The sequence below is a fragment of the Plecotus auritus genome (assembly GCF_963455305.1).
Source record: "Plecotus auritus genome assembly, chromosome: 12".
Taxonomy (NCBI): Eukaryota; Metazoa; Chordata; class Mammalia; order Chiroptera; family Vespertilionidae; genus Plecotus; species Plecotus auritus.
Window position 1 is genome coordinate 416,644 of NC_137778.1, and position 21,435 is coordinate 438,078.

General features: G+C 62.8%; 1 protein-coding gene across 1 annotated transcript; it reads right to left on the reverse strand.

Moving 5' to 3' along the window:
* Positions 1-1,129: 1,129 nt before the first annotated feature.
* Positions 1,130-13,507, reverse strand: NECTIN4 (nectin cell adhesion molecule 4; the record flags this gene model as incomplete). The annotated part of the gene is made up of 9 exons (XM_080647771.1): positions 1,130-1,457; positions 1,804-1,878; positions 2,174-2,249; positions 2,594-2,750; positions 2,858-3,006; positions 3,873-3,993; positions 4,831-5,121; positions 6,286-6,642; positions 13,456-13,507. 9 exons carry the CDS (start codon positions 13,505-13,507, stop codon positions 1,227-1,229), a joined length of 1,509 nt encoding a protein of 502 aa, XP_080503897.1. The 3' UTR covers positions 1,130-1,226.
* Positions 13,508-21,435: the final 7,928 nt, after the last annotated feature.

Consider the following 21,435-nt stretch of genomic DNA (forward strand, 5'->3'; position numbering starts at 1 on the left):
ATGTACACACTAGGGTCCCAGATCCAAAGCCCTGGGCTGGCTGGGGAGCAGGGCGGGTCTCTCCTGTGACCAGGAACCCACATTGCAGGCCTGAGTGGTGGCTGCAGGCACCAGCCGGGGCGCTGGCTGCATGTGCCTGAGTGGACCAGGCAGAAAGGGGCCTTGTCTCACTGCGGCCTCCAACCACAGAAACGGCCAGCAAAGCCCTGAGGTGGTGGCCCCAAGACCCCAGGGGAAGGAGCCAGTCAGGCCCCCAGGAGCTCCTTCGCATCCCCTGAACCCCCACCCTCTCTCCCCAAATACAACTGAACCAGGAACCCTTGTCACCAAGTCCCAACAACCCCCCACAGGTCCACAGGCCACTGTGAACACAACGAAGAAAGCAGAGGGGCTCAGGGGACAGAGGACCGACCCTGCCCTCCGGAGCCACGGCCACTCCCACCCGCAGACCCACTGGCTCCAGGCTCCCTCCCAGAGGCCACCTGGTTGTCCCAGGCGGGTCCGTGCTGACGGCCTCACTTCAAGGAATGAGACACTTTGTGTAAGTGAAAAGCTTGTTTACAGTCTTCCTCTTACTCAAGGACTCACAGCGCTGGTCCTTAAAGAAATACGTGCTTGCAGCAGGCCCAGCCACTAGAGGGCAGGGGGCTTCTCCTGTGGCAGCTGGAGCCTCTGGGGACCAGGCTGGCTTCACACTCGCCCCATGGATCCAGGGCTGGGAGCCCCGCTCCTGACCAGGAGCCAGATCACAGCTCCAGCTGTGCCCGCACACCTGGAAGTGCCCGCAGCAGCCTCCACCTCTGGCCTCCAGCCTCTGCATTATTATAATACTGCTCTGGGGTCTGACAAAAACACCTGTGTTTGCAGGTGGAATGCATGCAGCCACACAACACTCTCATGCAGCTGCCCGGGGAACAGGGCACAGCAGCACCGGGCACTGAACCCTGACAGATGGCATGACGCGCGGCACAGGCACCCTCCACGCACACTGTCAGCATGTGCGCGCGCGCGCACGCACACACACACACACACACACACACACACACACACACACACACTGACCTGCACACACAGCAGGGACTCAACCAATGGAGCCATCTGGGTACCAGACACAAGGGCTGGAGGAAAAGGTGAACAGTCAGGAGGGAGTTGGGGGATGAGATGAGCTGAAATCCTCATGTTAGCAGAGGCAGCCAGGCGTTGGGAGGTTGGGAGGTGGGCCTGGGTCAGACCAGGTGGCCCCGCCCGTTGATGTAGATGCCGTTGCCCGTGGGCTTGGCCCGCAGCGTCCCATTCTCCTGCACGAAGTGGCTCATGGCCTGCTTGATGCCCTCGTCGCAGTCCTCCTCCCCCGCTGCCCGCTCGCAGCCGGAACCCGGCGCCAGCAGCTCTGTCTGGGTCTCGATCTCCCGCACGGTGGTCAGCGTGGAGTAGCTGCGGCCTTCGGGCTCTTCACTCTGGAGGCCAAGGGCAGAGGGCATGTCAGGAACCAAGATAGGGCAGCCATACCCTAGGGGGGCAGAGGGGCAAGGTGGGGTTGTAGGTCAAGTATAAACAGGGGTCAGGGGTCATGGCTGTCTCAGAGGCACCGGGCATGAGAGGAGGAGCTGGGAGCAAGTGCTGGGTGTGGGGACAGAAATGGAGACGAAGGTGGAGCAGGGCGGCAGGGTGGGGCTGTCTGAGCCAGGCTGAGGGGCAGGCCAAGAAGGACAGGGAGGGGCCACTGACCCCCACCCCCACCCCCGCTGGGAACAGTACAGGAGCCTGAGGAGCGTGGTGGGGACGTGGGGGGCCGGGCCTCACCATCACAGAGCAGGTACTGTTGTCCTTGAGACTATCAGGGTGGCCCTCGGCTCTCAGCCCTACACTCTCCTCCGGCTGCAGGGCCCAGACACGGGGAGGAGTCAGGACAGGGCTCGGCCTCCACCTCTGTCTTCTGCCAGCTCCTCCCTGACCACCACTCCCCCAGCCCACAGCCCATTCTCTCCTGAATACAACATCCTCGTGCCGCCATCCCCCCAGGTTCCCTGCTGACGGGGCTTCCCGAGGACCTGGGGAACAGGAGCACCCAGGGAACCGGAGCAGCCATGACCCCCGGGGCCCAGCCCAGCCCAGCTGTGAGTCAGGGGCCAGCCCGACGGAGGGCTGTGCTCCTGGGCAGAGGGGCACCCACCTGGCTCCTGGGGTCCGAGTGGTGGGAATGCAGCCTCCGGATGGAGTTCTCCCTGGTCAGGGTCAGCTCCTCCTCACTGGGAAAGATACCTCTTGTCAAGAGCGGGACAGGGGTGGCCCTCCACAGGGAGCCCCCTGGCCGGGCCTCTGGGAGATGGGCCCTGGGTGATGTGCTGTCCCTGCAAGTGTGCCTGACGGCTGTGGTGGCAGCATGGCTGTGGCGCGCACGTGTGTGTGTGCGCGCGCATGCAGTGACACCTGGGCGTGTGGATCCGACCCTCACACAGGCAGTGAGGCCCTCCTCATCTAGCCGTGGCTCAGACCCCGAGCCCCAGAGGCCCACCCCCACTTCCTCTCCTCGGTCGCCCCCGCCCCCCACCGCTGCCAACCTCTTCCGTCCCCAGGAGCGGCCAGTACTCACTACTTCTGGGTCATCTGCTGGGCCTTGCGCCGATGGTATCGTGACATCAGCACCACCACCACCACCAGGAGGCAGAGCAGGAGCCCGGCGATCACTCCCACCACCACCACGGAGGCCGACACCAGGTCCACCTGCTTCCCCGAGGCCGCCTCTGGGTCTGCTGGAGACAGGCTGCCTGAGCGAGCCCAGTTCCCGTGCCTGACCGTCCTTGCGGAGCAGACCTCACCCCAGCCCCTCGGCCCGCCCCATCTCCCCAAAGCTCACCTAGCACCTCCACGGTGACCTGGGACTCCCGCCAGGAGAGGTCATTGCTGACATGGCAGACGTAGACGCCACTGTGCTCAGCCGTCAGCGGGGGGAAGCCCAGGGTGTCCCCGTCCACACGCACCCCACTCGGCAGAGGCCCGTCCAGCCTGGAGGACAGGGAGCTGATGGGGCCGCTGGGCCGGCCGTGGCTGCACCACCGACGTGCCCAGGCCTCGCTCCCCCTCCCGCCCCCATGTCGTCACCCAGAGCCGCAGGCTGTTCCCACGGTGCCCCTCCCACCCAGGCAGGTCCAGGCAGAGGCCCTCCTCCCTGCTGCTCAGCCTGACCCGGGCGCCCTCCACACGCACATGCCATCCCACACGCTCCCACGGCAGCACATCACCCAGCCTGGGCACCAGGCACCCCTGGCATGAAGTCCACACAACAGGACACTTCACTCCTGTCTGGGCTCAGACGCACTTGGAAAAAGTGACTGGTGCCCCACCCCCATGGCGCCGAGCACAGGCAGGGCAGGGCCTCCGGCAAGGGCCACGTGCTACCGAGGCTCCCACACCGTGGGCCTGACCCTCCCTGAGTCCCTGGACCTCAGACCCTGGAGAAAGCCAAGCGCTCCCGAGGGAACCGGCGGAGTGGTGGGTGCTTCCGGGGCGGGCACACCGTGGGCCACAGGAGCGCTGGTTTAACCGCAGTTACAATCAGCTGCATCGTGTTGTCTTACCCACTTTAGGGACTTATGTAAACCCATAAATATTCGTATTTAAGTCCTTGGTCGTGTAAAAGTTAGGAAAAAGCCAAGGTCTTCACTGGCTGGTTCCCTTGAATGATCGCGTGCCTGAGACCCCCCGGCCAGCCGATGCCGCTCGGTGCCCGTGGCTGTGCTTGCGGTGGAGAAGCCTGTGCCCCCATTTACCTGGGGCTCAAAATATGTCGTCCCAACCCCTCATGAGCACATGCTGGCCTGAGAGAGCGGGGCCTGGATCTGAGCGAGGCCCTCCCCAGGCCAGGCCCTCACCGTGTCCAGTTGTAGGTGGGCGGGGGCTGCCCCTCACTCAGGCACTTGAGCGTGGCGCCTTCTCTGCCGATCTGCCACAGCTTTTGGTCTTCCAGGCCCCTCACAGAGGCCTCTGCAAGGACTGGGATGGAAAGTGGGAGGAGAAAAAATGGGAATGGTGGCTTTGATCTTGCTGTTCCTTCACAGGCACCCACCCCAGGCTCCACCTACCTGGAAGAGCTGCCCCTGCCTTCTCCTTCCTACTCACTGGTGCCAACCCAGGCCCCCCGCACCTGGCTGGCGGTGCCTCGCCACACAGAGCCCTCTCCTCTCTGGGCTACAGTGTAAGGAGCCCCTAAGTGCCTCAGCACACCCATGGGTCACTTCTTCCAAGCCCCTCCCCCGTGATGTCCCGCAGACCTGTACCGGTTCATGCTCCCTGATTCTTGGGAAGCTAAACCATCTACTAGTCCATTCATTTCCTCAACAAGCATCTGCTGAGGACCACGTTGGGCCACATGCGGGGTTAGTCAGTCAGAAACGGTCCTCTTCCCCCAGAGGCCCACACCGACTGCCAGGCCCGCTGCTCTGCGCACCCGTGCACGGAGCCTGAGGTGCTCTGCACTCCGGGCTCCTAGTTCCCACGGGAGCCCTGAGTGGGTGTAACTATCCTCCTTCTGCGGAGGAAGAAAAGGAAGGAGACCGAAAGGCAGCTGGCAGCCAGCTCCGGATCCCAGCCTGGACACCGCCACCAAGTCCTTTCAATTCCCAGTTCACGTGTGATTCTCCCAACCACCCTTTTAGGTCAGAGGCCTAAGGTCACCTGGGTGGCTCCCCACAGGCCTCACCTCTCGGACTGGTGCTCTCAGCCACATGTTGTGGCCACAGGACCCGGCTGGCCTGACAGTGGGGCTCAGGTTCTCAGGATCTCACCCTTCCCTCGAAGCCATGGGGCCCCACCCAAGACCCCAGTACTCACAGGCCACTTGCAAGATGTGGGTGATCCTCTGGTCCTGGAGCAGGCCCGGGTGGGACACCACGCAGGTGAGGGGCCGCCCATTCATGCTGCGGCTGGGCACCAGGCGGAACTCCGACGTGACAGCCGCCGAGCGGGAGTGCTCGAAGGCGCGGCTGGACATGGTGCCCTTGACCTCTGTGTCCCAGGTCACGGTGGGGGCCGGGCTGCCCTCAGCTGTGCAGGAGGCGGCCAGTGTCAGGCCCTGGCCCTCTTCCAGCGCTGGACCAGGATTCAGTGAGGGCAGGGGAGGCACTGCAGGTGGGGGAGGGGGGGTCACGGTCTGCACCCCCTGTCAGGACGCCCCGCCCCATCCCAGTCCCATTCCCACAGGTGCCAAGTTCCAGGCCCCTGTTCTCTTATTTTACCAGGAAAGATACCAGGTGAGTGGCAGAATCTCATTTGACTTTATACCTGCCCATTGTTTGTATTTTTTACCATGAGCAGGGGTTATTTTTTAATAAAAACAACGAACTAATTAAAGATAACGTGGATATAATAGTAATAGGCACCACTTATTACGCACTTGCTAAGTGCCAAGTATTATGCTAAACACTTTACAAACAGTATCTCATCAGTCCCGCCAACAAGCCATTGAGGTGCACAGATACGGTTGTTCCTGTCCCATCGGAGGAACCCGAGGCTCAGGGCGGGGAAAGGGCTGGTCCCAGACCCGGCTCTTAGGTGCTCAAGCCGAGTTCACACTCATATTTTCCTACGAAGCTGGTGACTAAAGGGAGATGATAAAGACCTTTTTCACCTTCATAACATTAGCAGCCTGAACCCAGGATGGAAAAGACTTGACTTGACCTTAGGTTTGGGGCTTCCACCGACCACGAGCGCCAACGGGGAAAGCGGGGAAAGCCGTGACTCAAAGGGTCACTGTGGCCTCTGACCACACTCACTGAGGTCCAGGCCAAGAGAGACATTACCCCTGGTCCTGATGGCACCTGACACCCCTGGGCCTGCCTGCCCACTCCTAGGCCCCACGTGGAGCCCAGGTGCGGAGCGGCTCTGACCAGTGCCTGGGGAACCTCGGTGAGACCCAGTGAGCGCGGCTGGGGCCGGGCCGGGGCAGAGGAGGCACCCGGCTGACTGCCCCCTGTCGGGCGGGCCAGGCCCCGTGGACTGGGCAGGAACGGGGCCACCCGAGGGCGCTGGGGCTCCGGAAGCTGAGAGCCCAGGTGCAGGTGAGAGGACTGCCCTGTCGCCCGAAAGAAGCCGAGAGGGAGGTTTCAGGTCACTGGGAGGAAGAACTTGCGTTAAATGGCTCCTCCCACGGCTGAGCCGGTGGTACCAAGGCGCAGGGTCACTCTGGGTTCCGGAGCGGGGTGAGCTGCAGGCCGCGCTCCGCGTCCCCCTTAGGACCCGCTCCCCCCGCGCAGGGCCCGCCCCGGGCCCCCCGCCCGGCCCGCTCACCCAGCACGCGGAGCCGCAGCCGCGCCTGGAAGCTGCCGGCAGGGAAGGTGCTCACGCGGCACTCGTACTCGCCCTCGTCCGCCTGCACCGCGTTGCGCAGCAGCACCGCGCCGTCCAGGGGGCCTCGCGGGGGCGGCCGCTCCACGCGCCCCTCGTAGGCGGGGCCCACGTGCAGCCCGTACTGCGCGTGCAGCAGCGCCAGCTCCCGGGCGCCCTCGCCCGCGTCGGCGCGCGCCCAGGCCACCTGCGCCACCTGCTCGTCGGGCCCCCCGCGGTAGAGGCAGGGCAGCCTGGCGTCCTGGCCCAGCACCACCGTCACCAGCTCCGGGGTCTCCAGCTCGCCCGCCGGGCAGCGGCCTGCGGGCACAGAGGCAGCGGGTTAGGGGCTGCGGGGCGGGGACTCAGCGACTCACAGGAGCATCGGTGCTGGCGAAGCACTTCGGGCCGCTCCCGGGACGCCCACAGACCAGAGTGGGCGGTGTCGTCCCTGTTCACCCGGTGAGGAAACTGAGGCCCGGGAGGAAGTGACTGTGGCCCGCGGCAGAGGTGCGGCAGCCACCCCTCCCAGCCGGGACCGTGCGGCCGCGACCGCTGGGGGTGGGGGGGGACCCAGCCTCTGCCCTCAGGGGCGCGCGGTTCTAAAGTGCGCAAAACCGGGGGCCAGGGGCGGGCCTGCGCCCCCACCCCCACCCCGCCCGGGAAGATGGCTTTCAGGGGCCCAGGCGGGTGAGAGCCGCGTGTGGGAGGTCCGCCCAGGAGGCTCTGAGAAAGTGGTTTTCCTGCTTGGAGGGAAGAGACCGGGTGCCAGGGAGGAAGGTGGGGTGGGGGTGGAGGGCACCCCGCCGGCCAGTCACTGAGACAGGAAGGCCGAGGCCGAGGCTCCGAGATGAGGTCGGTCGGGCGTCTGGGACAGGGTGGCCCGGAAACCGGCCCGGGACCAGGACGCGGGACCAGGCGGAAGGCGGGCGGCGTGGGAGGCCCGCCCTGGAGCCTCATCTGCGGAGAAAGGCCCGTCCCGGCCTCGCACGCGGAGGCAGACAGCCCTGGGGCGGCTCCCGACTCGGGCCCGGGCTGTGCGCGACCAGGTGGGCGGAGAGGCCCGGGTTCGGACGCCGAGCGGAGAGGGCGAGCGAGGCAGGTGCGTCCGGAGTCCGTGGTTGGAGCCCAGCCGCCCGACCTTCCGCCCCGGGCAGAGGGGTTCAGATTTGGTCAAGAGGCAGCGGGAGTCACGAATCCGGGAGGCAGAGGTGCTGTGCCTCCGGCGGGAAAGCGGAGCCTGAACTAGGAGGGGGAGGAGGCACCGTTCCTGGGAAAGGGCAGGATTTGGTCACCGACCAGGGGGAGAGGGGAGCCTCAGACCCTCTAAGAACCGCTGCTCGCGGCGCCCGGATGCCCTCCTTCCTGTCTGCCGGCGCCTGCCCGCCGCCTGCTTTCACCCGCACAGCGTTACCGCCGGGGTTGCAGCGGCCTCGCCACCAGACTTTGCTCCTCAGCAGAACCTTGGGCCTCGCATTGCGTGTGGAGACGTGGGTTCTGACTCAGTGCTTCCTCTGGGAGCCCGTGGGCTGCATTCCTGGCTCATAATTGATACTCAATCCATGTTCACCGATGACTGGATGAGGGAATGAGGGAATGAGTGAATGAGTGAGCAGACAAGAGACAGGCAGAAGATGGAAGGGTGGACCCTGAGGAATGAGCAGTCTTTGGCTGGGCTAGGCAGGGAGGGGTGTGCATGGCAACCTTGCCAACCTTGCCAACCTTGGGGTGCAGGCAGGACAGACTGGTTAGCTGGGTTCACTGCAAAGGAAAAAAGAAAGGGGTGGAGGCCCGGCCGCCGTGGCTCAGTGGTTGAGCATCGACCTATGAACCAGGAGGTCACGGTTCGATTCCAAGTCAGGCCACACGCCTGGGTTGCGGGCTCGATCCCCAGTGTGGGGCGTGCAGGAGGCAGCCGATCCATGATTCTCTCCCATCATTGATGTTTCTATCCCTTCCTCTCTGAAATCAATAAAAATGTTTTTTAAAAAAGAAAGGGGTGGAGGGCAAGCATAGGGGGGAGGCAGAGGAGCCCAACTACAGGGGGTCTGAGGGCACCCGGAGGAGCCCAACAGGGGCAGAGGGAGGGGCCTGCAGCCCTGCTTGCCGCAGGGAGAGGGGGATCTGGTGGAGCTGGGAGCGCCTGACAGGGACGGGACAGACCTGCAGGGCTGGATGCCAGGGCCCTGAGCTGCCTGAGCTGATGTTGGTCCCACCCAGCCCAGCCTGGGAGTCCAGCTACCCGCCTTCGCCCCTCCCAGCACGTCCCCTGGACACAGGAGGGCAGGGCTGCCAGGGCAGGCTTGAGGTGGGCTTCCCGCCCTCCTCTGCCCGGCACTGCTGTCTGCAGGCCGCAGGGGTCCAGTGCTCCAGCCAGGCACGGAGCCCTTCTACAGACTCTGAGACACCCTGACACTTGCTAACCATCTGCCACCCGCTCCCCACTAATCACATTTCCCCAAAAGGTAGCTTCATAGAGCACAACAGGCAGCGAGTGCCCAGCACATGCATGAGTCCAATTCTTGCATCCCTACTGTGCGTCCAAGACCCACACCCCCCGAGACCAGCCTGAGCCCTGCCCAGGACCCGGGAGACAGGAAAGCCCTCTGGGTGCCCCACAGCCCCGCTGTCCTCAGTTCAGTCTTCAGAGGAGGGAGCTGGGCTCCAGTGGATCCAGAGCCCAGCCACCAGCCCAGCAGCCTCCTCTCTCCCAGCCAGCGCCTACCTGGCATCAGCGTGATGATGTCACCAGAGCAAAGGATGACGTCACCAGAGCCGCCTGCCAGGTGAGGTCACTGTGTGGGCACCCTATGGCCAGGCCAGGCCTGCCACCCTCCTGCTGCACATTGCTGGGGTCTGTCCCGTGGCCTCTGCTGGCTGCACTCCTCCCTCTGACCCTCCCAGCCTCCTCCTGGAGCCCAGGACGCTGGTCAGGAGCCTTGGTGATTCAGCCACAGCCGCCACCAGCCACCACCTTGCGCAAGGGAAAGAACAGGCCCAACTGGCCCAGCGAGATCCCTGCCCTCGGCCTCCCCACCCTGGCCAGGCCCCACGCCACCCGCTCCCAGACAGTTCCTCCAGTCCTGGCTGCTCCCACCCTGAGCTTTTGTCTCGACTTTCCTGGGCGTGAGGCCGGGCCTGTGCCCCCAGGAGGGGAACTGAGGCTGCCACCAGAGAGGGTCTCTGGGGAGGGAGGATCTTCCTTGGGGGGGCCTCTCCCTGCAGCACCCCGGGAGGACAGGGAGGTGGGGAGGACCAGGAGGGGAGTGTGAGCCTGTGGATCTGGACGTGCAGCTCTGGGTGAGGCCTGGTTGCTCTTGTTGCCGGTTCACACGCATGTGAGGCTGCCTCCTTGCACGAAGGGGTTTGTCACACACTCGTGTTCGTGCCTTGCCTTCAGTGAGTGTATGTGCTTGTCTGCGTCCAGAGTGCAGCGCTACGGAGTGTGCATGTGCCCGTGTGTCTCACACTCCTGTCCGACGGACTCTGTGCGTGGTGAATATTTGGATGTGGGTTCCCCTGGTGTCTGCATGCCTCCCTATCTCGGCTGACCAGTCGGTGGTGCATGGTCTGTGGTGCATGGTCCGTGGTGCGTGGCTCTGTACATCTGGAATGTCGCCCCCGTTGCCCTCCCACCTCACCGAGGGCAGAGTCACCTCAGGTGGAGGGGCCCAGAGTTGAAGCCCTGTCCCTCAGGGGATGCCCTGGGCAGCTGCCATCATGGGCTCCCCAACAACAGAACAAGAGCTCTCTCCACCCTTGTCCTCAGGACTCCCCCTCCTCCCCCAGCCCCTCCCCGGGGCCCCCAGCACCTGTGGCCTGAGGAGGCCTCTCCCTGGGAATGTCTGCTGCCACCACCAAAGCAACCCTGCTCTGGCCCCGGGTCGGGTGAGGGTTGTCTGGTGTGGGCTGAGGGAGGGTCCAAGCCGTCCAGGGTCTCGGCCCAGTTAACCCTGCCCCACCCCCACCCCAGCACCGCCGCAGCCTCCACCAGAGGGAGTGGAAGACACAGGTGAGATTGTGGGGAGAAAGGACCTGGAAGGGGAGCCCTGAAGCCCCCATTCAGGACAGCGACACAGCCCTGTTTCCTCCCCTCCTGGGCAGCCTTGGCCTTGGAGTAAAACCAGGAGATTCTCCCTCTGCTTCACCCACCTCCCTCCTTCCCTCCCATTGTCCTAAGCCCCCAGCTTAGCAACCTGGGCACAGCGCCCACCCACCGATTAGCGTCTGGGGAGGGGGCCACAGCAGGAGAGGAGCTGCGATGACAACAATGAGGCAGGGCAGGCCTGGAGGCAGCCCCGCTCGGCCCAGACACAGCTCCAGCTCAGATAAGTCCCCTAAACCCCCCGGAGCCAGTCTGAGCCTGGCTGAGTCACCAAAACAGCCACACTGTGGGTGGGAGACCCAGAATTCAGCTTCTCCCAAACTCCTGAGATCCTAGCCACCCGCGCCCCCCCCCCATACTGCCAGCCACTCTCCAAGTGTGGCCAGCTCTGCCCCACCCAAATCCCAGCCTCACCTCAGCTCTCAGCACACACCAATTTGAGGTGAGTGGGGGGAGGGGCAGAGAACTATGGGAAAGACCAGGGCCAGAGGCCACCGCCTGATGAGGGGTCCCACCTTGCACCCTCCTCCAGGGGCTGTGGCCCCAGTTCCCAACTTCACCTTCCATTTTTATTCTGTTCCCAGATCAGCCACTGGGATCCCTCCCAACTCAGCTCCTACCCACCCCACGCTCCCTCCTGCCCAGACCTGGTTCGGAAGGGCCCGTTGGAGAGGCCAGAGAGCCCAGGCTTTCTCCCTCACAAGCCTTAACGCTCTACTTTCCTGGGGCCCCAGGGCCCCAAGGCTGCAGTCTAGAGGCTGGGCCATGAACTATGCTGTGAGCCCCTCACTGCCATCTGTGGCACCAGGGTAGGACTGAGATCCTGGGGTCTCCCCCCTGCCCCTGTGAATGGGAAGCAGCCCCCTTTCTGGCCTCCTTGGGTTGGGAAGATCCTACAGGAAAGGGCTGCCCCTGTAACATGAGTAGAAGAGCAGGGATGTGCCTCCCTTTCTAGGAAACCAGCCTCAGACAAAAAGCTGGTCCTCCCGTAAGAGGGCAGAAATGGAGAGCCCCCACCCCTGGCCCTGCGGGCCCACGGGGCCAGACGGAGCTGGGAAGAGGATCTACTACAGGGTGTCTGTCGACCGGGTCCCTCACGCCCAGGGCAGGAGGTGGGGGAGGGAGAAGGGAGGGGACCTCACCCGGAAACTCATCTCATTAAAGAGAAACAAAGAGCCTTGGTGCAGGCACCTCCCCAGCCTCCGCCTCGTCGGGTGGGGCACGGCCCTGGGGCTCAGCTGTCAGGGCCCACAGGGGGACTAACGGCCGGGGCAGTGTCCAGGGTGAAGCCAGCCTTGGTCCCACCCAGAGGGACCCCCCTTTTATCACCACAGCCAGACTGCCTGCCTCCTGCACTCAGCACCGCTCCGCCGGGCCTGACCATTCACACCACCGCCGGTCTCAGGGCTGGAGGGCCACAGAGCGGGTCGGGCCACCTCTGGGTCTACTAAGACTCGTTTCTGCGTTGCCCAAGGTCACCTAACATTAAGAGCAGAAACAGGCCAGAACTCAGGCTTTTTCAGAGACAAGAAACACTTCAGCTTCTGGGAGCCACTGAGGAGCCTAAACACAGAGAAGCCTGAGCGATGGGGGCCAATGGGGGCAGCTGACGCTCCGCTGGAACCTGAGGTCGGCATCTCAGCCCTCGGAGCCCTCGGCCTGCGGCGGTGACGGCAGCGCCAGCGGCCTGCAGCGGCTCCCTGGGCACCAGCCTCGGCGTCCTGAAGCCAGGCTGCTTCCCGCCATTGCCTCGTCCCCTGTCCGTCTGTCAGGCCTGGGCAAGGCCAAGGACGCCCTAACTAGAAGCCCTCCCTGGGCTTCTCTTAGAAAGAAGCTCTGCGTCATGGAAGGGTGCAGGGACCAGGTCTGGCTCAGGACGTCCTAGTTCTAACCCTGAGGGACTCAGTCCCACGGGCCTCTCTGCCTCAGTTTCCCTCCGTGCAGTGAGGGAGTTGGAGCTGCGACCTCTCTGATCCTGCCCCATCCTCGAGGTGTGGGTGGGTCCTGCAGGCAAGTGGCTGCCAAGACGCCTGGCCCGGCAACCAGGCCCCACCTTCCAGCCTGGGCAAGTGAGAAGGGCTCTGTGGAGAAGGGGAATTCAGATGGGGGGAGGGGGGCGGTGGGGGTAGAAGCTCAGTGCCCTATGATTGGAGGCTGGGCCAATGACCCCTCCATCTTTAGATGGAAGGAGAGCAGCCCGCCCCCCCCTCACACACACCCAGGCTCGCTGCCCTGACAGCCTCCGTCGGGGGTGGGGGGAGGCAGGCAGGGCCATCCCGTCAGGCACAGAAGCAAGGGCCCTGCTGGACGACCAGGCTCCGTGGCTGCTCCTGGGACTGGGGTGGAACAGCCCTCGGCAGGCAGGTCCCCGTGTCCCCAAGGAAAGGGTGTCTCAGTTACTCATGGCCCACAGGACCCCACTGTGGTCTTATCCCGTCGGGAGCTCAGAAGTTCCTGTCACTTACTTCGGCTTCATGACGTTAGACAGCAGAAATACAGGGCGTCTCCGTGAGAAAATGGGGGACAGAAATGAGCAAAAGGGAACCACACCTAGCTAGAAGGTACCTCCCTAGACCCCAACTCATCTGAGTAGTCACCTCATTACCATCCTGGCATCTAAGTGTGTCCAGGGGAAGAGAGGGGCCATCGCCCCCACCAGTGCCTGGTCCTGGGGCTCCGGGAGAGAGGGAGAAAGAACCCCCGTCCCCTCTCTGGGCATCAGCTCCCCACACCCCATGATTGGAACCAGCTCAGCCCTGAGTCAGCCTCAGCGCCAGTCAGCAGTTCCAGGCTCAGCAGGGAGGCGAGGGCTCCTCCCGGGGACCCCGGTGGGAGGGCCCCTCCAGCCTACCCCTGCTCCCTGCCGGTCACCTCCTCTCTCCTCCCAGGCCCCAGCAGGAGGGGATCCATGGGGAGCTACCCTGACTCCCCTGGGGCAGGGCGGCAGCTGGGTGGGAGAGAGGTTGGGTCCTCCGTCCAGCCTCACGGGGGCTCGGGAGTGAGGGTCCTGTGGGCTCCGGGGGGCCTACCTGCAAGTGATGCCAGGAGCAGCAGCAGCAGCCAGGCCTCAAGCCCCCGCATGTCGGCTCCCAGGGCCAGGGGCATTGGTCCCACGCAGAGCTGCCCCGCGTTCCTCAAGTGCCACCGGGCTCTCCCTGGGCGCCAGCTCTGGGGCTGGAGAGGGCACCGACCCCGGAGGCAGGAGGGTCACAGGTCCAGGCCCTGGCGCACCTGCCCGTCCTCCTGGGGCTCCCACTAGGGGACCTGGCCCCGTCCTGCACCCAGCGGCAGCTGCCCCCCCAGAAGCCGTGATGGGAGCTCCGAGCTCCCCCAGAGCTGCTTCCCACGCCGTGGCCAACAGCTACGGCAGAAACTGGGAACCTGCTCAGCAGGTCAGAACAGGTGCGTCTGGGGGCTGGGCCTGGCACAGAGGCTTGCAGCCGCGCCCCCTGGCCGGGGCTAATGGGCGCTGGGGAGGGAGGGGTGGGAAGGGAGGGGCGGACCTGGGGGTGGGATCCCACCCTCTCAGCTCGAGGCTTCACCTGGCAGCATGGAAGGGGCTGTGAAGGGGCTGTGAAGAGAGGCGAGCAGAGGGGCGGGCCCTGGTGGCTGAGGAGAGAGGCGCCGGGCCAGGAGAATAGGGCACAGGAGAATAGGGCAAGGCCCTGTGAGTAGGAAGGAACCTGAGCACCCTACACCCTGCCAGCTGGTGGCCTCCCAAGGACCTGGCAGGCCCCGTCTCCTAGAGGGCTCCGCTTCGGGGCCACAGAATCAGGGAAGGCAGAACCAAGGACAGTACCTACCCATCCCCCCTGACCCCCCATTCCCCGGCCCCCCCCCCCCCCAGGAGAAGGCGGGAGAGGGGAAAAGGTGCTGGAGGGGAAAAGGTGCTGGAGGTCCTCTCTGAGTTTGCTCAGACATCTTTCCCCCTGAGGTAGGGAGCTCATTCAAAGACTCCTAAGAAGGAACTAAGGTGACCCCCCTGACCGCACCCGTATGTAGGAGATGCCAAGGGATTGACCAAGTAATTCGCCCAGGCCCTCTCAGCGTCACCCCTTCTTGACCTGGCCTGGAGCCCCAATGTGCAAGGGTCCCTTCCCCTCATCGCCAGGGTCATGTTGCCCGTTGGCCTCCTCACACTGGACAAGACACACGTCTGGACTCTGTCAGGACCTCGATTTGAGCTGCCTCCTGCTCTGGCTCGGCCTCGGCCGCCGTCATGGCCCACGCTCATCGTCTGTGGGCCTTACCTCCTGGCTGCATTGTCAGCTTCAAGTCAAGTGGCACTGAAGCCTGATGTGTGCCCGGGCGAGGGGCAGGGCGGGCTGTGTCTGTGAGCTCCTTGGAAGTCAGACTTGCGTTACAACCTTGTCCGCGGTCCATGCGGGACAGCTGGCTGCATGCAGTGGGACTGAGTGCATTTTTGTAATGCATGAAGCCATGGATGAAGGGGTGTCCTATGACCCCGCCCTGGCTCTAGGTCCCACTCTCAGCAATGACCATGGCCGTGACCTCTTCTTCAAGGGCAGTAAGGGCCAGGCTGGATCCCAAACTCCCAGTTTCTCCCCACGGCCACCTCGTGAGCCTCTTCCAGCCTCAGGACTCAGGTCAGGGTTGGGGTCAGGGCTGAGAGCAGCCCCACCCTGACGCTGCAGGAGGTCGGGGCCGGGTGGGGGCGGGGAGGGAGGGCACCTGTGTCGTGATCGTCCTTGTCTCATGTGGGCCCTGCTGCCTGGCTGCAGGGGAGCCTTCTCCTTCCCACGGACTCGCCCTCCGGGGCCAGGGAGCCACAGGGAAACTGAGGCCTGGGTGGGAAAGCAGTCTGACCACAGGCAGTACCCAGGCCGTGTCTTGTCAGCTTCCCCGCTCACCATCACCCCCACAGTGCTGCCAGTCAGTCACCCCAACTCCATAAGGTGCAATAGACAGAGGAGGACTTCCCAGGTGGTGTGAGGCCAGGAGGATGGGCTGGATGCTAGGGTGCCCGGCTTAGGGAGGGCCTCTCTCTCGACCCCTCCTCAGCCTCCCTGGGAGCCCCCACCCCTATGCTGGACCCAGTGCCCCCTCAGGCCTCTGCCCCCTGCCTGGGCTGAAGCTGCAGAGGCAGGTCCGAGGGCGTGAGCTGCAAAGAGAGGTGGCTGGGAGGGTTCTCCAGACCAGTGTCTGGTCTCCTGGGTGTGCACTTCCTTCCGCACTGAACCCCCACGCCCCTCATGCCTCACTCCCCACCCTCCCCCACCCACATTCTGGGTCCTAAGAATGGGGACAAGTCAAGCCACAGCAGCATCTTCATCACGAACACCTGCTGAGCGGTGTCCCCGCGTGCGTGCCAGGCACCAGAGTCCCTTCCACCGGCAGGTCGTGGGCATCACGCTGCGCCAGCCCAGGGCGGGGCCCTGCCTTCGGAGCCCTCCACCAGCAGAGACAGACACGCAAGCAGAACACGCTCCGTGCGCCCCCGGCCGTCCCCTCATGTCTGCGAGCTGCCCGTCCTCGGTGCCCACTGCCTGCAGGTGTCACCGCACCGCCCGTAGCCCGTCTGTCCCTGTGGCGGCTGCACACCTGAGCCAAACCGGTTGGAGTGGGCTGTGCTGAAATTTCTGTTTGTGTAAATGGGACTGGGAAGTGAGTCAGGCAGGGCCAGGGATGGGCGGGCGTGGTGGGAGGGGGGGGGGAGGGTGAGGGTCAGACTGCGTGGGCGGTGGGAGGGACGGGCCTGGGGGCTGGGGGCTGGGTTGGGGCAGATGCGTTTGTCTGTGGTGAGATCCAGGTGAGAGGGAGTCAGGGGCTCGAGGGCACTGCTGGGGGAGAGGGTGGGAAGACGTCAGACGGAGCCAGCTGCGTGGTGTGGGCCCGGGTCTGCGCCCAGCCCCTTTCCGTCCCCCCGCTCCCCCGACTCCTCCACCGTTGTTTCGCTTTGCTCATCTGCTCCCTGCCTTGGTTCCTGCACTCGGTACAGGAAGGTGTCGGTGCTGATGCCGAGGTGGGAGATTGGGGATGTAGGACTTGCCTCCATGCCCAGGCCACTCCTCTGGCTCCTCCCCAGGGCGCTCCTCGAGGACCCTGGAGGGTGAGGAGGGACCCCGCACAGAAAGCAGGGCTCCAGCCCCATCTCCTCCACGGAAGCACCGCTCCCCTTCGCCGCAGCGTCACTGCCAGGTCAGGGTCGCCCTGTTTTCCACGGATGCGTCTCCCGCTGCCACGCGCTGTGCTGCTCCCGCCAGCCTGTCCTGCAGGCCCATGGCCCCTGGAGCACAGCCCATCCTTTCGTGACAACCACACTTTCTGGTCGCCCAGCGCATCCCTCAGAGCTCAGGGGCTGGGACCCTACCCTGGAGCGTGAGAGAACCCCAGGCAGGAGGCGGCTGAGCATCGCACGTTTGGGTCCTGCTTCTCAGCGGTTGTGGAGTGCAGAACCCGCCCCCGTCACTCTCAGCCGTGCACCCCCACCTTCCAAAAACACAGGCCAGGAGGTCAGGGACCAGAGCCCAGGCTAAGGCACATGCTGTGATTCTTTGTCCTGAGCCTCTGGGTGGGCTAGCACTTTCAGAAGGTTCTGGAAAGAGGAGAAACAGGTCCTGGCTGGAGTAGGATAAGAGGAGGAGCCGCGTGGAATCTTCCACATGGTGACAGCAACAGCCCCCCCCTTCCCCCCATGAGGAGAAGGTAAGAGCAAAGGTGGGGTGGGGTCCTGTGAATTTGGTGACAGTGGATTCTGTGAGTGACCCCAAGCTGTGCTCCCCTGCGCCCCGTCTCCATCTGGCCACACATCTGCCAGGCTCCTCCCAGGGAGCCCATCTGCTGGGGTGCATGGGGGCAGCCCCGGGGCCAGCGCAGCCTGCAACCCCAGGGCCATCCCCCAGGCAGCACCAGGCCTCTAGCTTCTCAGCTGGTGCGGCGCGCAAGGCAGCTCCTCTCTGAGCCACGGATGCCACTTCCTGGCCATCAGTCTGAGCTCTTGCCTCCTGAGGTCTCACAGTTAAGCGTCGCCCCTGCCCTAGCACAGCTGCTGAGGGACACCGAGCAAGAGCGAGCCAGGACCAGGGCTGTGAGAGCCCGGAGGGCGGGAGCTTAGGGCAAGTGGGGAGATGGGGGACATTACCACAGAGGACACAAGGGGAGGTGGCTTTTGGAGGAACTGAGGGTTCCCGTCATTTGAGGGCAGATTTCCTTTGGAATTTTTTTGTGTCGGCCTCCCCTCATCCTGTGAGCCCCATCCCCTCCCTCTCCCCACCAGCACCTGAAGTCCCAGCCCTGAGCGCCACCTCCGGCTCAGCAGGCAGGCACAGTGGCCTGGCCAGAGGACCTCGTCCAGGGCGAGAGGCTCGCTCCCTGCTGGCCCTGGAAAGCTGGGGCCAGGTCTTCTGGTTCCAAGACACCCCAAGGCCCCACGGCAACAGGACTGGTTCTCGGCCTTGGAGACTTGGACCCTGACCTGTATCGGCTTTCAGTCCCAGAGCGGGGAGACTGGGAGCCTTTGAGCTGCAGTGCAGCTGCATGTGGGGCCTGTGGAAGCAGCAGGGGTGGGAACCAGAAGTGCATCCCGCCTTCTTGCGGGAGCCCCTGGGAACCTCCCTCCAGGCTCGCCTTAGAGACTGCCGGGCCCTCCGGCTCCTCGGCAGCTCTAAAGGGCATCCAGGTCTGAGATCAGGAGATTACCATGTGGCAGGGAGCACTGGCCAGAGCGCCAAGGAAAGGGCAGAGGGACAAAGCAGCGGCCCCTCTCCCCTTGCCAGCTGCTTCCTCTTCGGCCCAGGCCTCCACGCTCTCTTCTGTGGGGAAATCCCACTCCCTGCAAAGGCTCCAGACATGGGAGCTCAGGTCTTCATCAGTAATCAAGAACCTAACCGCCGGCTGGCTCAGTGGGTGAGTGTCAGCCTATGAACCAGGAGGTCACAGTTCGATTCCCAATCAGGGCACAGGCCTGGGTTGTAGGCTCCATCCCCAGGGGGGGCCTGCAGGAGGCAGCTGATCCACGATTCTCTCTCATCATTAACGTTTCTGTCTTTCTCTCCCTTCCTTTCTCTGAAATTAAAAAAAAAAAAAATGACCCATGGACTCAGACACCAGGGGGGTGAGGGCATGAGTGGGGGGGCAATGGGGCGATAAGGACACATATGTAATACCTTAATCAATAAAGAAAAAATTAAAATAAATAAAATAAATTTAAAAAGATCTAAAAAATGACCCATGCCCGTGCTCAGGGCTGCACACTGGTCCAGCTCGGAGCGCAGCCAAGGGAAGGGGCGGCTGCTCCTGGGACGTCACAAAGCTCTTGGCGGGGAAGTCGGAGTGTTGGTTCTGTTTAGCATCACAGAGAGAACAGGGCAGACCCAGAGAGAGACACGGAGGTGGACATGGTAAAAGACAGACCTCAAGGCACAGCGAGGCAGGGGGACCCAGAGACAGAGAGACTCAGAGAGAGATGCACACCAGCATCAGCCACAGCGGTCGTTCAAAGACACAGAGCAGCCGAGACAGATGAAAAACCAAGACAGAAAGACCTAAGGGGGTTTCTGTTTCTGAGTATCTACTTGCCTACTGCTAGGGACACTCAGGTACTTCCCTCTTCTGCCCTCAATTTTTTATGTTTTTAAGAATACATTTTTAAATTTATTTCAGAGAAGAGAGAGATAGAAAAGTCAATGATGAGGGAATCATTGATCCGCTGCCTCCTGCACGCCCCACACTGGGGATCGAGCCCACAGCTCAGGCATGTGCTCTGACCAGGAATTGCACCTTGGCCTCCTGGTTCATGGGTCAATGCTCACCCACTGAGCCATGCCAGCCATGTTCTGCCCTCAATTTTGACCACTCAACAGTGACCCAATGATACTTTCTTATTCAATATCACCAAGTCCCTCAAAAACTCAAGTTCTCTCCCATCCTTATCCCATCTCACCACCATTTTCTAACTCACCCGATTCCTCCCCCGCGAGTCTGCTCCTTCCAGCACACCTCAGAGGAGTGCTCAAGACCTGGCCCTTGCTGTCATTCCTCTGTCCTTCTCTTTGTCCACGTCCTCATTCTGGCCGAGCGGAGTGGAGGCATGAAGGCATGAGGCCAGCTGTTGGCTGGACAGAATGAGCTGGGGGGGGGGGGGGTAGAAGGGTCCAGAACAGAGGAAGACCCACAGAAAGGTCAGGAAGGTGGGGGAGCCTGGGAGACAAAGGCAGAGAGAACTTCGGGACCTCCAGAGTGTGACTGAGACCCGCGGGTCCATTGTCGGCTGTGTGAACTGAATGATGCTGAGAACCAGGGATGTGTCAGTCAGAAAATGGGGTGAAGAAACCAGACTGAGTGTTTTGTGAAGGGCTGCGGCCAGGAGACAGGTTTGAGGCGTGGACAGACCCAGACGAAGTCTGAGAAGCTGGGCTACAGGGATCCTTGCTTGCCCAAACAGTTCAGTTCATAGGGTCATGCCAGGGTTACATTTTCAGGATGACCGGCCCGCCCCACGCCTGGGTACCATCAGCAGTGAGAGCAGGTCCAGGGCAGGAAGAGCCTCGCTGCACCCCCTCCCGTCCCACAGCCCTTTCTCAATGCCCTTCAGTCTATCGCACTGTCAGGACCGCGGAGAGGCTGCCCTGGGTGAAAGGATGTGACGTACACGTCCAGACTGCCTGCTTCTTTTCTTTTCAATGTTTTTTTTTTTAATTGATTTCAGACTGGAAGGGAGAGAGAGATAGAAACATCAATGATGAGAATCATTGATCGGCTGCCTCCTGCACGCCCTTCAATGGGAATCGAGCCTGCAACCTGGGCATGTGCCCTGACCAGGAATTGAACCATGACCTCCTGGTTCATAGGTCGATGCTCAACCCCTGAGCTATGCAGGCCAGGCCAGATTGGCTTGTTTCCCTTCTCTCTCTTTCCTTGGCCTTCTTTTTTTTTTTTTTTTTTAACCTGGATTTTTTTTCCTGCCTCTACTAGTAAGATATGAGCTCGGTTTCAGACTAACCAGGGAAGGAGCTGCAATGGCTGGATGCCACCTCAAAGGAGGTGCAAAACCCAGGAGCGAGTGAGGTTCGGGATCCTGGTCTAAGCGAGAGGCCAGCTGTGCAGACTCAGAGTCAGAGGACCTGGGAGAGGAGTGGAAGGCCCCTGGGTGGGGGAGTCCCTGTTCTATCCAGGAGAGGCAGGAAGTGAGTCTGGCAGAAAGAACAGCCAGATTTAAGCCAAAGTAAGAGCCCCAAATGGGCATTATGAGCCCATAAAATTTAAGCAAAATGCCCCTCCTCCAGGCAGCTCCTCCCCTAAATCCTAGGACTGGGACGAGCTGAAGCCAGCTGTGGGGAGGTTACCCAGTCACAAGCCTTAGGGAAAAGACTGGCTTTCAGACTTTAGCCAAGGACATTAGAAGTTAGGGATTTATTAGATGCTTTTAACATGAACTGGGAAAACAGGATCCTCCATATCAGAATCAGGGAAAGCAATAGTTGGGTGGACAGAGACTTTCAAAGCTCTTATTGAGTCTCAACTTTAAAGTATGCGTGGGGAACAGGTCCCTGGAACCTCCCAGGCTCTCCAGCTGTGCCTTCCTGACCGCCCTGCTGTGCTGTCAGATCCCAGGGCGGCCCTGGCCGCGGCCTATGAATAGAAGCCCAGCGGGTGAGCAGAACCCAGAGCAACCGCACAGGCATCCCCACCGCGTACAGCGCAGCCGGGACACGACCTGCTGCTCCCACCCAGCTGTGTCCGTACAAATCTGCCCGCGTTGCCTGCTGCGGCTGAAACTAGTCGCTTAGATCTGGACCTCTCCGTTCTCCCCCGGGTCCTGGGGGGACGGGTGAGAAGCCGCTGGGGATCTGCCTGAATAAAAAGGAGATACCGGGAAGGGCAGGGGTCTGTTCCCTCGAACCGTGGCAGTGACAGTGACCTGGTCTCCAAGCCCGCGGGGACCGCAGTCCTAAGACGGAGGTCTGCTGCCCCCCAGCGGCCGAGCCCCCGCCCCGCCCCGCCCCGCCCCGCGGGGCCGGCAGGAGGCGCCGCAGAGACACAGGTGCCCT